At 37.1% G+C, this 15,741-nt stretch overlaps 2 protein-coding genes across 3 annotated transcripts; both read right to left on the bottom strand.

The window, feature by feature from the left end:
• Positions 1-607: 607 nt before the first annotated feature.
• Positions 608-7,031, bottom strand: LOC104226914 (nuclear poly(A) polymerase 4-like). 2 transcript variants are annotated; one of them, XM_009779015.2, is made up of 12 exons: positions 6,562-7,031; positions 6,394-6,471; positions 4,973-5,080; positions 4,092-4,154; positions 3,857-4,018; positions 3,328-3,441; positions 3,175-3,237; positions 2,747-3,076; positions 2,504-2,668; positions 1,515-2,360; positions 1,222-1,295; positions 608-1,119 (listed from the first exon to the last, which is right to left on the bottom strand). In XM_009779015.2, the coding sequence occupies exons 1-12, from the start codon at positions 6,679-6,681 to the stop codon at positions 1,095-1,097; spliced, it is 2,148 nt and encodes a 715-aa protein (XP_009777317.1). In that variant the 5' UTR covers positions 6,682-7,031; the 3' UTR covers positions 608-1,094. The 2 variants fall into 2 exon arrangements, with proteins under 2 accessions (XP_009777317.1, XP_009777316.1); XM_009779014.2 differs by having other exon boundaries at positions 1,464-2,360; positions 6,562-7,030.
• Positions 7,032-9,148: 2,117 nt separating this feature from the next.
• LOC104226915 (uncharacterized) lies at positions 9,149-14,122 on the bottom strand. The gene is made up of 7 exons (XM_070149912.1): positions 14,098-14,122; positions 11,961-12,033; positions 11,571-11,684; positions 11,062-11,209; positions 10,285-10,728; positions 10,012-10,203; positions 9,149-9,463 (listed from the first exon to the last, which is right to left on the bottom strand). The coding sequence occupies exons 1-7, from the start codon at positions 14,120-14,122 to the stop codon at positions 9,275-9,277; spliced, it is 1,185 nt and encodes a 394-aa protein (XP_070006013.1). The 3' UTR covers positions 9,149-9,274.
• Between the last annotated feature and the right edge of the window lie 1,619 nt (positions 14,123-15,741).

Raw genomic sequence — 15,741 nt, 5'->3', positions numbered from 1 at the left:
ATCACTTCTTAAAATAAGCTGAATTATGAAACTTGGCCAAACAGGCTATATAGCATGAAAAAGTCCTTGTAGCTATCTATTAACTAACCTGATATACAAGTTGAAAAGAGAGAGAAGCAAGAGACAAACTCGTTCTAATATTTGCTATCTCAGATGGAGCAACACGCTGAGACTACGGTTTAGTCATATTGAAAATCAATTAAAACTATGAAAACAACTAAATCTGTTATAAGATTGCGACGATTTTTTTCTTCTGTTATAAGAGGCAGTTAGTAATAAAATGAATCAAGTCCAAGTAGAAACAAATGGATATAAAAAATCACATAGCCATGAGTCCATGATGGCTAGTTTGAAATTGAGGGAGTTGATTGATATGAACATGTGAATACCAATTCCGTCCAGAATGATATAAATTCAGATTTCTATCTCTAGTTTAAACATTATAAGATTAAGGACCTCAACCTTTTAAAGTGAAACTTAAATTACCCTATTGCAATTTTATCAAAAACAGTTTAATATATCCTGGATATGTCAAATCCCAAAGCATATAATTTAAATACAGACACAAACACAGAAAGGAAATGGAGCAACGAGCAGGAAACGCAGAGACTGAAATATGGTGTCATTAACTGTAATCGAGTATACAAAAACTATTTCAAGGAACAAATGTACTGTGAATCCCGCTTCTAGTAAACCCAGCACACCTAACCTTTCTCATAACCCGCCCCAACGTAGCATAGCTTTCTACTCATTAATTCCAGCAAAGCTATAACCCCCGCCCCCCAACCCACCCCCAAACGAAAAGAAAGATCAATTGGAACTGATGCAGGAAGATCAATCTTCTCCAGCACTGTCCCTAGTATTTTTACATAAACTGAACTGTACAGGAGTCCACAGGACTATTCTACCTGGAACTCTCCACCCAAGTATCAGGCTCACTCCCAACATTAGAAATGCAAGCCTCCTGGAAAAAAAGAAGCATAGAGAAATGAAAGCCAGCAAGTAACATTATACTTACCCCGTTGAGCTGGCTTTTCATCCCTCGACTGGCATTGTTTCCAGCATGGACTTTCGCAAATGAAGCTCCACTTCTTTCAAGCTGTTGACGTAACACTGTACCTACAAGACAACCATAAAAAAGCAACCAAAAACCAGTACGATAAAGACAAAGTCTGTTATTTAAAACAAAATGCAAATGAAATTTCAAAACATGAAACATGCCTTATAGAAGATTTCTGCGCAGGCTCTGATCCAATGCTATCCAGTGATGTTAACATTCCACGCGGAGCTCTTGGCTTCATGAAACGCAAAACAAAATGAAACTGGTTAAAGGTCAGAACCATGCAAATTGCAACAGTAGTGTCGAATCTAACTCATGGTAAAGGCATAAGAAAAAAGATTGAATGAACTATAAAAATCAATGACGTCAGAGAGATAAGAGGCAAAATAAACTTATGCAAAACCTCTAACTCCAGCAACGCATCTCCAAAAGATCTTGAACCATTTTCACATACATTATTTGATAGTGACTTGGACTCGGCCCTGTATAAGTCGCCCTGAGAGGAATAGAGAGAGATGCAACCAGTACTGCCCACTGGATGACCGCCATGGCTGAGTTGGAGCAATTCATGCGCAGGATCCTCACATGTACCAGCCTCTACAAGGTTTGTGACACCACTAGAACGGTGGACACATCCATCAGCGCTTTCTGCACATTGTGCTCCTTGTGAATTACTTGGTTCAGCGCAGGTATCTTTGTCCAGAATAGCAAACTGCATCTTATCACTGGTGAAATTATTTGAAATTTCATCACTCTTTCTCTTCCCTCCAGAAACTGTCGAGGAACACTGTTGTAAGAACATGCCACCTTTCTGACCAACAATAAGTTCAGGTGAGAGTGAATCCCTTCTTGGAGGGCTAACCGATGGTCTTTTGTCCTGACTCTGTTGCTTCTCTTCTGCACCTTCAAGCTCTTTTTTCCTTTTCAACCCTCTTTCTCCAGATTTTGACCTGCATATACTACCGCTGCAGGATGGTTTCTCTGCCAGCTGACCACTCATTACCCTTGCTATTTGGCTTTGCTTATAGCCATCAGGTAAAACATAAGATGGAATCTGCTTTCTACGAACATGGGAGACCAACATTTCCATTCCTGGTTTCCAATACATATACATGTTTATTTGGTGTCTAAACTCATCAACTGTCCCGCGAATATCAAACTGCTGGCCTTCTTGAACCAACTCGCCTGGCCTCCTCTGCAAACCCATGAAGAAAGCGCGATGGGCACATTGTTTGGAGGGGTCCACATACTCATGGGGATAAGGATGACACTGCAACTTCCCATATGTGTCCCGCTCTATCTGCAAATATACAAAAAAGAATTATAAATAGACGGGAAACCTTTGCTTCACTTACTACCTTCTCTTTTTTCCTTCTGTAGAGGCTCAAGTAAAGGAACCAAAGCCTCCTGAGCATCAGTTATCCAACAAGTAATAGATGTTACCATCAACGTAAGCTGCCTTAACCGGGACTCGACCCATCCTCTCCACACAAGCAAGTCATCATCATCAGCTGCAACTATGTCAATTTGCAAATAGTTCTTGTAGCTTTCGAAGAAAGGATACTGCTCAAACAGTGTAGTCCACTGAGCTTTATTCAGCTCAATTTCCTGATATGGGAAAGCAAAAAGAGGTAAAGCCAGTACTAGCTAAATACAACATAAATTACAGAGGAGGGTTATCTATACCTGACAGATGTTGTTACCGAATTGAAATTGTTCTGTCATAACTCGAAGAGTACTTGCAGAGACGTTGTAGCTTGAGTTCATGCAAGGATAGGCAGGTGTAATAATTGGCATCTGATGTGTACGGTCCCAAGGATTTTTTCTTGGATCCCAGACAGAGAATCCAAGTTCTTTATCCTCTATCTGACAAAGCATCACAGGATTTGGCCAACGCCATTGAGTATATACACGAAAGAAACGAGACACCAGCATACTCGGAACAGCATTTGGATAGAGTTGGCAAACCCGAGCAACCAGAAGAGCCCAGTTCACTCCACCAAGAAATCCAGTTACCTAAAAGAGACAATTCAGAACGGGAAAAAATTAATGGGTCAAAGAAAGAACAGACATTAATAAGCCGAAGAGGAGGGACAAGAAAAATGCAAACCTACATTTGAATAAACACCACGCTGCTTAGCCCAAAACTTTAAACATCGAAGCGTGGTCCGAAAAAACTGCAGTGTAGAAGAAAAATGAGATATTACTACAGAATGTTCTAAATATTTTCTCTCCCTATTGTTTCCTTTTTGGTTGGGGATCATCACCTCAATATTTGGAACAAGTTTAATGATTTTATCAGCCACCCTGCAGCCATTGAGGCTCCTTACAGTTGGTTCATCAACATTGCATAACATGGATTCACTGGATATGTCCAAATCCTGTCCACAAGAAGATGTCGCAAGACAACATCAGGTATACTACTATTAGTGGTCTAAGATGACTAATGCCATAGCATGGATGTCAATTCAAATTTGAGAAAATAGAGCATTTACGTGTCCCCATCCTGTCAGGACCCCATGACTTGGTAAGCCCAAGGAATGGTTATAGGTATACCATGGACACATGAAATTAAAGAATGTATAAATCCTCAGATCCAGACAGGGTTAAGCTGCTGCAGGTGAAAAGGATTAAGCACCCAGAATACAAGCAGAAATCAGGGCTTTTTACGAGAACAAATCTTTGTGCAGGCAAATTAACTTCTTCTAAAGCAAGGTTGGAGTACAGAAAAAGCCCTTCCCTTTCCTCGGAAAGACCAAAAGGAAATGGACGCTATCACAAAGAAATAACACTTACATCTGGTACAACCAAAAGAGAAATGCTTGCATAGAGAATATCAATTGAGATCCCATCAAACTTAAACTTCATAACGGGGACATGTGCATCTGGAACTGGTTGCAGTTCAGTAACTTCTTCCCTCTTCGCCAAAATATTATGCAATACAAAGAAGAAGTCATCCTGGTAAACAATGTCAGCATTAGATGCTATATTAAATGGCTAGTTGCTAAAGGACATCAGAAACTAAAACGACCTCTCGATTCACATAAGATGGTCCAACACATAAGGTGTCTATGTCAGCTCCAGGACCATGCACCTACAAAAAGGAATCTTATAATTAGTTAAGTAGCGCTGCTAAGGGAATGGTTCAAACATTCTCCAGGAAAATGTAAAGCTTATAGAACATAATTGTAAATACATCCGTGTGACGGGAATAGCTTCAAGAATACAATAGCATCAATACCCCCCCCCCCCCCAAAAAACTCTTTTCCCAAGGATGAAGTTTCAGATGTAAGGGACATCTAGATTATCATTTAACCATTGGTTAAAAAATTTAGGAAAAAGTTAATTCCTTCAACAAGCCTCAGAGGTGATTCCAGAGTCCATTGAGACTCCTCATAAGTCAAAATATCTCGACCAAATTACAAATGAAAAGCTCCCTTTAGAAGCATCTATCTCAATGAAAAGCAATAGGAAGGACAATTGAGTAAACTAATCTGTTGGGTTGCAAATTGAGAATAGTAACAGAAGGGATAATTGTGTGAAACAAACAGTTTTGTAGTGAATTCTGAAGTCTGTAGAACAAGACATAATGCATGAGGTCCACTCAATTTAGGACCCACCAAACTATTGATGCCACACAAGCTTGTTTTTGGATATTTCCCTAGCTTTTGTGGGATATTAGCACCACTCTGACCACAAAACAGGAATTATTTAAGCCAACATCGTTTCGTGCTTGCATACAATTAATTTCACACCTTGCAGTTATAGTAACACTGAAACCCTTCCTAGTTGGTAGTTGGCAAACAATTTCGCAACTATTTCTAGGTCTGTATTGAACTTATTCGATGCATAGACAACCAAAACAATTAAGTTTATATTGTTCATGGGAACTTCAGAAAAGAAGCTGCTTACCCCAAGGCGATAAGAACCAAAGGTTAAAATGACAGCATTTGCATCCTCAACCATCTGATCATTGTACCCTCTTAGTCGAGTAAGTTCTTTCACCCAATCCTTCACAATCTAAAGGAAAAGATTAAAAAGTGTCACAAGAGTGGATTGGGCCAAAATAGAAATGAACTATATGATAGGAAAAGGGAAGGATAAAGCTTAGACTACTACTTCCGTTCTTCTTACAAGACATTGAGGGGTATGCACAAACAAAATTTTAGCTTCCTTTATTAACCAAAAAAATTCAGTGAAAAATATTTACCAACGATCCTTACCTGCAACTTAAAAAATGATTACATTATTGAAAAAACATTATTGAGAAAAGAAACAATTACTCCTAGAACGACCTAACATGAATGATGGATCCAGTTTTAATAATTTTCTTCATCAAGATCAGGGAAACAATCCAGGCACTAGTTGGAAAAAAGGAAAGTTTGGATCTATTTGAAGATAAGTTCCAGCAAAATAAAACTGGAAATATTAGTGATCAGATATTAAACTTGCTTAGTAAGAAAAACAGTGGCATTTAATACATCAAATGTTACATCAAGCGCAGATTAGCAACTAATAAATTAGTGCTGAAACAGAGACCCAAAAATCCAAACAAGGGAAAACAAGGAAGCATCAAGTGTATGGTTAACAATTAATAAATGCTGCCATGCAGGTGAAAGGGGAAAAGCAATATTATCTGTTTCACTAAGTTTAGGAAGATAAATTTTTTCTACTAAAAAGCAAAGCAACTGATCAATTCTCTATCAGCTGAATATTCAAATGACCATCCAATATTTACCAATCCAAAGCGCATCCAGTCACCATTCACAGCCTACTCAAGCCAAGTTCATAAGTTACTAAAGACATGATTTTTCTTACTGCTCCTCACTACACATGCACCAGACATAATTTACTGGAATGCCTGAAAGTCAAAATCATGTAGAGTCCACAACCCTTAATGTGCCGGGCGACAACCACAAATTGATCCCAAACTAGTTAAATTGGCTATATGAATTCTCAATATCCATTCTGCTCCATTTGGACACTTTCTATTTCAATATTCAAAATTTTCTCTTTTAAGAGAAATTAGAGGTTCTCTAAATCCTAATGTCCTACGAACACTTAAAATTAAATATTATTGAAAGTCCACCGCCCAAGTCCTTATCCATCAACCTAAGCCATAAAAGGATCTATCCTAAGTTCTTTATAATCAAGGCCTTAAGTCTGAACCAGCACACCTATATCTAGACATAACAAAGGATATAGAGTATAGGCTAATAAGATACAGTTGACTAGGGCCAATCGACACGCTCAATCCTAAATTAGTCTCCTCCTAATAATTTAGTTGGGTAATCACCAAAACACAAATGATAAAAGAGGGAGCACGGGATTACCTGCTTAAGCTGGCAGAGAACTCGTTCTCTCTTAGCAGCCTCCTCAGCGCTTTCATATAGTCCAGCACCGACCAAAAACTAGAATCCACAAAACCAACACATCAAAATACACAAACTGGAGCAGGAAAAAACAACATAGTAAATAAAAAGAAAGCTTAAAGAACAAACCTTTTCCAACTCTTTGGTACGCTGAATATCAGCCTCCGTAGGCCCAGCTAGAGACAAAGGTTTCGTCACCCCATACTGCTTGGACGGCGGCAAAGTAGTAGCACAATTGGAAACCCCCATCGTTAAACCAAAAATCTTGTTCTAGTAGTTCAATATAATCACCAAATAGAAATGGATCGGAAATTCGAAATCAAAACTATTATTGAGGCAAAATTCCAGACCAAAAAGGTAACCTAATAAGGCTTTTTTTGACTTGTAAATACTCAAATTAAAAAATTAAAAAATTAAAAAAAAAACAAACAAACAAAAAAACCCTAGATCTAGAACATGAAAAAGAAAAAGAAGAAACTAGAGGAGAAGGGTTTGTTGATGTGGGGCTATAAAGGGAAAGGTCGGTGGAAACTGTAGCGCTTGTGGAATGAGGAAAGAGCGGACGTTCACATTACAAGTTGGGTTAGGAGATATGGAGGATATTGAAGAAGAACATTTTAATATTTTTATTTTTATTTTTATTTTTATTTTTATTTTTGAGAAAGAAAAGGTGGCTTAAGGCGCGTTTGATATTTTTGTAGTTTCTTTTTTTGCCAGTTGTCAACTTGATTAGTGCCTCGTGGCAATTTTGAAATCTTATTACTCCATTTGTTTACTTGTTTGAATTTGAAAATATGGAAGTATTTTAATGTTTTTCTTTGTTTAGGTTATTTTATTAATTAAAAATCGAGATCGTATTACTCTTATCTTTTTCTAAAAGTAACATCTTTAAGGGATGAAAAAATGTTATACTGTTTGTTCTTGTTTTAGTTTGACAATAGAAAAATGAAGGAATTTGAAGGAAATAAATTTTCCTATTGGGCAGTACAAACAATTAGGGATGTCAATGGATATTGGAAAACCGACTAAATCGATCGAACTATATCACACCGAACCAATTTTTTAGGTTTCTTTTAAGAAACCGTATATTTTTATATAAATCTATAACCGCACCGATAATTAGGGTAGGTTTTTTATTTTATAAAAATATGCCCAAAAAATACCGAACCGTATCGAATAAATTTTACATGTGGAAAATATATTTATCTAGTAAGTTTAAAAATAATAATAAATTAAATTTTTCTTTGGGCCTTGGAATTATGAAAACTATTACAAGTCAACAAGTAATTAAACTCAAAATACTAATTCCTAAAACCTATTATGTTACTTCTACTTAAACTAAGTTATTTCAAGTATCTTTATTAGCAAGACACAAAGTATTCTAGCAATTATGAGTAGCAAACTACAATATATTGAATTGTTTCCTTTCATATGATTTAGATTTATCTTTTTGAATATTTAATCTTCTATAGACTTTATTCTTGAGTCCCAGCTTGGTTAATATCTTTCCACTCGTGTGATTTATATATATATATATATATATATATATATATATATATTTGCCTTTGCTTGGTTTCTTTTACATTGTTGTAGAATAGTTGATGGATCTATACTCTAGTCACCTTTAATTTTTTTTTAATTCATCACCCTTTAAACAGTAAAAATATCTAGAGAGTATTGCTAAGTCCTATAAAAGAACATATGTTATTGCATTCTACTTCTACTGGTGAATTGTACATGATATTTAAAAAAATACAAAAAATTAACCGAACCATACCGATATCGAAGATAAACCGACATGATTTGGACGGTTTCAGAAAGTCTAATTTTGGTTATACATAATAGAATAACCGAAAAATTGGTATGGTACAAATTTTATAAAATAACCGGCCGAGCTGAACCATTAACATCCCTACAAACAATATTTTGTCACTTTACTAGCCTATTTGGCTTCTAAAATCTGTTTATTATGATAAGTGTTTTTTCTCAAAGTTATTTTTTTTAAGAAGTATTTTTGGTGAGCAGTAGTTTATATTTAGTTAATTAATTTGAAAAGCAATTTTGAGCAACAATTAGTGTTTGGTCAAGTATTAAAGTACTTTTAATAGCCTGTTTCACTAATCTTCTAAAATCATCTTATTTTGAAAAGTGTTTTTTCTAAAAGTCTTTTTAAGAAAAGTACTTTTGGTGAAAAACAGTTTGTGTTTGACTAATCAATTTGAAAAGCACTTTTGAGTAGCAATTAGTTATTGGCTAAACTTTTAAAAACCTCGGCCAAGTTGTTACTACTCTGGCAACATTCTAATCATGAAAAACGAAATCTTGAAGGGAATTTTGTATAGATTTCTAAGTTTGATGATATTTTAGTTTCTATTTTGCAACATTACTTAGATTGATAGAATTGGTGAAAATGTTCAGTATGAAGATAGGAAATCATCAGTGATTCCACATCTTGTACCCTTTACTACTTGAAAAGAACAAATTTTTTGCTAATAACAAGAATGAAAAGCTTATGCCCACAAGTAAAACATGCAGACAACCAAATACTCACTATTGCTGATCAACAAGATCACAAATACATGAACTTCAAAATAATGTCTAGGATAATTTGCTTAAAGTTTGAAACTTCCAAACCAAAAAAAACAAAAACAAAAAACAAAGCACAATGTCATTGCAAACAAACGTCCCAAGAGAGATCGCCCATGATTGACGAGTACACAACCTGCTTCTAGTACAGTAGAAAATTTATTCAAAACCTAAAATTAGCTAGATGCAACTACACATAAGGAACCATGGAAACTTAGTTAAAGTAAAGCTACTGAACTGAAGTAAAAAGGCTTCATTATGGTGGATCTTCAATTATCTTCTCCAATATATCTGTATTTGAGAGAAAATAGTTTCTCAGTTTCTCTAGCTCCGTACATGTAAAGTTCTGCAATTTAACTTTCTTTAGCTCATGCTTCCAACATTTCCAAGGTAGAGATGCACAACAAGGTTTCTCGTCTTCATTTGCTGCATCGCTGTATGTAAACTACAAAACCAGGAAAACCACAACAGGAACAAAGGTAATAAATGTCTTCATAACAATCAATCATGATATTATGAATTAAATCCTTGTGTTTATACTATTTCTTGAAGTTGACAAACCACAGAGAACTTTGTCCAACTGTTCACAGATCAACCAGCCAACAAATCAATATGTTCTCAAATATTTTGGAGAGGAATTGTTTATATAGAAACTTTTTATAGCTTACAAGAGTCTTTTCTTGATCGGTAAAAGATAGTAGTAGCCTACAAGAATCTTGTAATCTCACTAATCATAACAGGCTCAAAATTACTAGTCTGTAGGTAAATTACAATTTCACATATGTTGGTCGACTAACTTTTAGGTTTTGACTAATCTGCTCATAATTGAACTGTTAAGGTAAACGAATGATTTAAAACAAAGTATGAAGGCTTTGTCACTGAAATAAAGAATCAAAAGGCATGTAAAAAAGGAAACTAATTGCAAGAAAACCTTACATAAAGAGCAAGGGTGCAAGAACCACTAGCCTTTGAAAGATAAAGCATATATAGTACCTTGATCACGCTCTTTAAGTCTCGACCCTGGTCAACAGATAAGGTGTCCAGTTGAGGAGACATCCAAAGCAAACTATCAACAACATCCACAACTGAATAATTCGACCGATCCATAATTTTAATGTGCAAACACTTGGGACCAGAAAGTGGAGGAATCAAGTTTTCTCTCATGTCTTTTGGTATAACTATCACCTGCACAAGCAAAAAGAAGAATTATGAGAAATTCAGAACTGCTTCATCAGGCAGGGCAAGTAGACAATTCGTTGCACGTACCTTGTCTTCGTCACAGCTTAGTGTAATAGCCCTGGAAAGATTAAAGTTACCAAGAGAATTCGCGAGCTTAGAGTACCAATGAGTGTCAAGGGCTTCTAGGCCTGGAATCAATTTGATCTTAGCTTCTAGCAATTGCGAAGCTTTCAGTTTGAACAAGAGTTCCTCTTTTCCATGAAGAACATCAGAAGTAATTCTTAATAAGTTAGGAGTATCCAGATCAACCGCAATCAGATTATAGCACGAGACTACTTTCAGAAGCTTAAGTCGGTAGCTTGAAATCTTAATGATCTTCAACGACGAACAAGAAAATAAGTAACAGATTTCAAGGTTGGGTAGATTGGTAAAAAGGTCCTCTAACCATTGGTCAGTGACAGCCATAGCAGTGAGCTTCAAATGCTTTACGGATTTGCAAGCAGTTATGTTAATTACATGGCGGTAAAGTTCCTGTAACTTGTAAACTCATTAGTCCATGAAATCCACTTAAAGAAAAAACTTCTAAATGTCTACAAATTGCGCATAGAGCTTGAAGTAATTGCTCGTCCAAATATGAATCAACAAGGTATAAGTCTCGCAAAGATGAAAACTTTATGCCACCCGAGGGTAATTCAAGATTAAATCCACGTAAACTAAGCACATTTAAAGATTTGGCAGCAAAGACTACTTCAGGTAACTTGTTGTAAGTGTATATCCCAACCTCTAAAAACAGCTCTTTGATATTATCTAAACACTATTCCAAAATTGTAAGGAGGAGAGGGAAATCCAAACACTATTCCAAACCTTGGACAATGTACTAGTTTTTGCAGCATCTTTAATAGCAAGAAAAGACAGAATATGGTCCAAAATTGCCTGTGGCAACATGGAAATTTGATCCGTCTCTTCCATTATCGCCAAATTATTTTCCATAATCTTAAGCAAAAGGAGGTGCCTGCCACAGAGGATTCACAAAGTATAAGAAAAATATAGGTGTATTCAGGATTTTAATTTTATGAGTTCAGACTTTACGGTTCTTAGTATTGAACATATTATATTTTTAAAGTTATGGGTTCAAACCTATTGTATGTTGCAAATTTTAGTGAACTTTTACACTAAATTTATACTTCGTAGTAAAAGTACTGGATTCAGATGAACCCGATACTATAGCACTAAGAAAAGGGAGCGTTATCTTCCAAAACCAAGTTGACAACGGATTTAGAAAGTGTAAAAACCAAAACCCTACAAGAAAAGAAAGCCACAAGAAAACTGGAGATTTGATTTATATTTTCCTTTTGTGTGTTAAAAGCAATTACCTGGTTTGTGGATAGAACGCCGATGTCCATAGGAAAAGGAAGTTCTCGTTGAGTGAAGTCGGAGTAGCGAGATATATTTCTCGGTGTTGGTAGTTTATTGGAATTCTAATTAGCCTATACAATCACATTGATATATTTATTGGAATTAATTTCACTTCTGATTACTGAGTTTTATTCATTATAATAGAATAATTTAATCACAAAGTTATCTTATATCAAATTGAAATAACCGAAGTTTTTCTCACATAACATAAAATCATTGAATTTTACCCACTACAAATATAAGTCACTACACTATCACTATTTGTATTAAAGTAACTAAATTTTACTAACTACGAGCATTTGTAGGAAGAAGGAGTCTCATACAAAATGACGGAAACAGACTTTTACCTTATTTCAGGTGGGTTGGTGCTGGGTGAAATTGAAAAAGATCGAGATAAAATGACAATACTTTTAGGTATAACTGAAAAAACAAATAGATAATTGTCTTGGATCACGAGAATCCTAGTCGTAATTCTGGTTTTCATTCCAATCATCGTATTAATAATAATCTCCTCGTGCTCTGCCATAAGAACTAAGCCTCGCTTATTCAAAGAGTTTCTTATTATGTAGATTAGAACTCGTTTTTGGTTAATTGTAAGTAAACATTGATAGGAGCGACAGAATAATGATGAATATGTAAATCAAGACAAAAAAAATGACAAAATGCATTAGATATCTATGAAAAATAACAATAGCATTTTGCACCCACATATTAGAATTTGAGGGTAAAAGGTTGTGTATTATACGAGACAAACAAACATGCTCGTCATTGCTGATACTTGGACTTCTGTTTTCATAGTACAAAATTTGCTACACCTACTCATTATACAAAAGTGTCACAATTATAAGAGCTGTCTTAATAAAACAAATAAAATTATACACAATACATGGATACATTTTTGTCAATCTAAATAAATACAATCAAATCTCTCTATAACAATCTTGTTTGTTTCGGATATTTTTGAATATTATAGCGAATTGCTGTTATAGAGAACATATATATTATAACAAAAGATGACATTTGATTTCGAAAAAATTTGACTTTTATAATAAAGTGTTGTAATATAAGGATGATGTTATAGAGAGGTCTGACTGTAATAATAATAAATTACGTCATATATAGTTCAATAAAAGGTCGTAAAATATTTTAAAGCCTGCTAAGGAAATTGAAATAAACGATTTCACAAGAGATGCAACAGAGTCAATAATTTCAGATCTAAAGAAAATAAACTATTTCTTCTTATACAATATATATAATTCTTGAAAAGTGATTGAGCAGTTACATAGAATCTCTTGTAATGTTATCTTAATTTATCTCTTTTGCTTTTTATATCCCAAAAAAATTGTTTAATAATAATATTTTGCTCAATAAGAAAGTATACTTGAAATTAACAGGGGCAGGGGAGGAAGCAGGACATTCCAACCAAGATGCAAACTAGAAACCAAAAATGAAAGAGAAACATCCAAACGAAACAAGACTGAGAAAGTCAGAATTTTGCACTTTATCCATGTATATTTAATTAGAATAACAAGTTTGTAGTCTCGTAATTATTTGACTCAAAAGATATTAAAACCTTCTTGAACAAATCAATCAAAAATAAAGGGGTAAATCTTAGCCGAATATAATTAATTCCGAATCGAAGCGTTAATGATAATGATTGCATATGAGACGGAATAGGCATGATTGATCTTATTAAGATTCAACTTTTTCTTCTTCATCAACCGATGAGAAAGTAAATTTACATGTATTCTTCGAGGTCATCTTCCCATTTTTCTAGGATACAAGAAAGGAACTTTTTGTTTTCCTCTTCTTGAAAGAATCCAACCCCCCCCCCCCCCCATTTTGAGAGCTCCTTCTGGCTATATATAGTCGAGGCTCTTTTACCCTTTGCTTGATTCGACACTTTCTTGTCACTAATGTGTCCTGGTTGTAATTTTAGGCGTCACTCCTTTCGATTTGTCGATTGGCATAGAGGAGAAATGGAGTGGGATCTATTGACTTTCACTACCCAGTTACTAAGGCGGGGTGTCGGGCAACCTGATCGTGGTGGTCAGATTTTGACCAATACAGTTAGTCCCTTCGTCTGTCGGGGTCGTCCCATGTCGAACTTCGGCAGACAGATCATGTTCGTTACGAAGAGAGAAATCTGGCCTACAACTTTCCATTCCTTAGTCACATTTTGTGGGTTTTTAGCGGAGTGGTGGTGTTCTTTCGATCCTCGCGGACCGTTGCGGCGGTTTCGGAATCGAAACACTGGTTGGCATTGAAGTCTTGGTTCGTGGTTACCACCATTATGGCACGTTTCTGGGAGACTGAAACGTTTCGTGCCTTATCAGATTTGAATGGCGACTCTTGGTTTTCGTGCTCGAGGAATTTATGTCTGTTATAAATAGAGGAAACTTGTCACTTGACGGATTCACTTCATTTTTGCTTGAGAGAGTTCTTCAGATATAGCTTTTTCTGATACCTCGAATATCTGCTTACCTTCTTGTGCACTAAAATCTTTCATCTCTTCTTCTTATTACTTCTTTGGTGCGTTCTCTGCTAAAATATGGCTGGTGAATCTTCTCGTGACAATCTTCCTGCCGCTAATCAGGTACCGGAGAGTTCTGTTCAGGCCACCGGTAGGGCGGATGCGGAAGAAGATGAGGAGATTCCCTCAGTGGTTGAGATCTTGCCTGGCCTAGGGAGAGAGGCGACTGACTTCAGTTTTGGCGGCGGAGCGGAGCCGGAACCTGTCCCCTCCGTCGTGAGGGAAAGGGGGATCGTAGAGTTGAAAGAAAGGTGGGGAATCCCCAATTACGTTGATATGCGGCCGATGGAGGGAGACGACATAGTTCATTTCGACCGTCCCGGGTACTGCGTGTTCTACGCCTACCCCTTTATTGTAGGGTACACACTCCCTCTTCCCATGTTGGTGGTGGATTTTTGCCATTTCTATGAAGTGTGCCCCGCCCAGCTTTCACCTTATTTGTACAAGTTATTCCTTATGCTGCTCAAGTACGCGGAACTTGCCGGTCGTGAGGTCACTTTGGACCATATGCTTAGCATTTTTGCTCCTCAACTGATTCGTGGTTCGATGATTTACATGCGTCCTCGGGGGTCGAGGAGTCTGGTGGTGAAGATGGACGACAGGACCAACCGTCGTTTCTACGAGAACTACTTTTATGTGCGGACCAAGCACATTGTGGTGGACCCAACGGGATTCCTTAAGAGATGGAACTTCACACGTAAGTTTGCATCTTTAGTTAGTGAAATGTTCGACCATTTTCTGCGAGTACTAAACTCTCTCGTCTTTGCAGCTGAGAGATTGCCTCCTCCGCCTGTTGAAGGGATTCGTGAGTGGGTGGAGGCCATACTTCCCCATACAGTAGGGATTCGCACATGGTTGACCTTTCACGAGAGGTTCGGACGCAGGCCCCTTACAGGTGAGATAACGTCTTTATCTACTATGCTCTCTTTTTAGCCTCTTATGCATCGTTCGTCATTGCCATGGAGGGTGTGGAGAGCAAGGGCCCCTCAACTAGCTTTTCTTCAGCCGGCCTCATATGCTCGCCTTATCTCAGTATCCACTGCACGACCTTCATCGAGGGCTGCTTCGATTGAATCTGCGGCCTTGATTACTCCAGCGAGGGCCGCTTCCCAAGACGAGGTCCCGACCAATGTCATTCGCTAAACGGACGAGTCGCCGTCTACTGGAGAGGAAGAGGGGCCATTGAAGAGATGGAGAGTAGAATTTGAGACGGCGCCCCAACAATAATTCACCTAGACGACTCTCCTCTGACGGGCCCCGAAGGGGATGTTACTGCGGCTCCCCCACATGGGCGGAGCAAATCGTCGAAGTTGTCGGTGCCCACAATCAGCAACCAGAAACTCCTGCCACCGTCTTGGCTCAATCAAAAGTCCCTGCCATTGTTGAAGATCAGCACATGGTCTTGGTAGAGAACCAGACCTCTGGGGTCCCTGTTGTGACTTCAGACGTGCCCTCATCTTTTGCGGCATGTCGTGCTTCCTCTTCAGTAGTAGAAAGGGGAAAAGGCGTGGTGGTTGATGACTATGAGTTTGATTCATACCTGGACCCCGACGATGTTAGGATGTTTAAGGAGGGTCTCACTCATTCGGTGGTTA

Source organism: Nicotiana sylvestris, chromosome 6, assembly GCF_000393655.2.
Source record: "Nicotiana sylvestris chromosome 6, ASM39365v2, whole genome shotgun sequence".
In the NCBI taxonomy this organism is placed as follows: Eukaryota; Viridiplantae; Streptophyta; class Magnoliopsida; order Solanales; family Solanaceae; genus Nicotiana; species Nicotiana sylvestris.
This window is presented reverse-complemented; position numbering and strand designations above follow the sequence as displayed.

Bases quoted from the DNA above. Each gene is read 5' to 3' on its own strand.
- LOC104226915 (XM_070149912.1), bottom strand. From the start codon at position 14,122: ATGAAAGATTTTAGTGCACAAGAAG. The intron at 11,210-11,570 runs GTAATTGCTTTT...CCTCTGTGGCAG, and splicing joins GCGTTCTATCCACAAACCAG to GCACCTCCTTTTGCTTAAGA. The intron at 10,204-10,284 runs GTACGTGCAACG...TTGCTTGTGCAG, and splicing joins TAAGCTGTGACGAAGACAAG to GTGATAGTTATACCAAAAGA.
- LOC104226914 (XM_009779014.2), bottom strand. From the start codon at position 6,681: ATGGGGGTTTCCAATTGTGCTACTACTTTGCCGCCGTCCAAGCAGTAT. The intron at 3,238-3,327 runs GTGATGATCCCC...TCTACACTGCAG, and splicing joins AACTTGTTCCAAATATTGAG to TTTTTTCGGACCACGCTTCG. The intron at 2,669-2,746 runs GTATAGATAACC...TTCCCATATCAG, and splicing joins TCGGTAACAACATCTGTCAG to GAAATTGAGCTGAATAAAGC.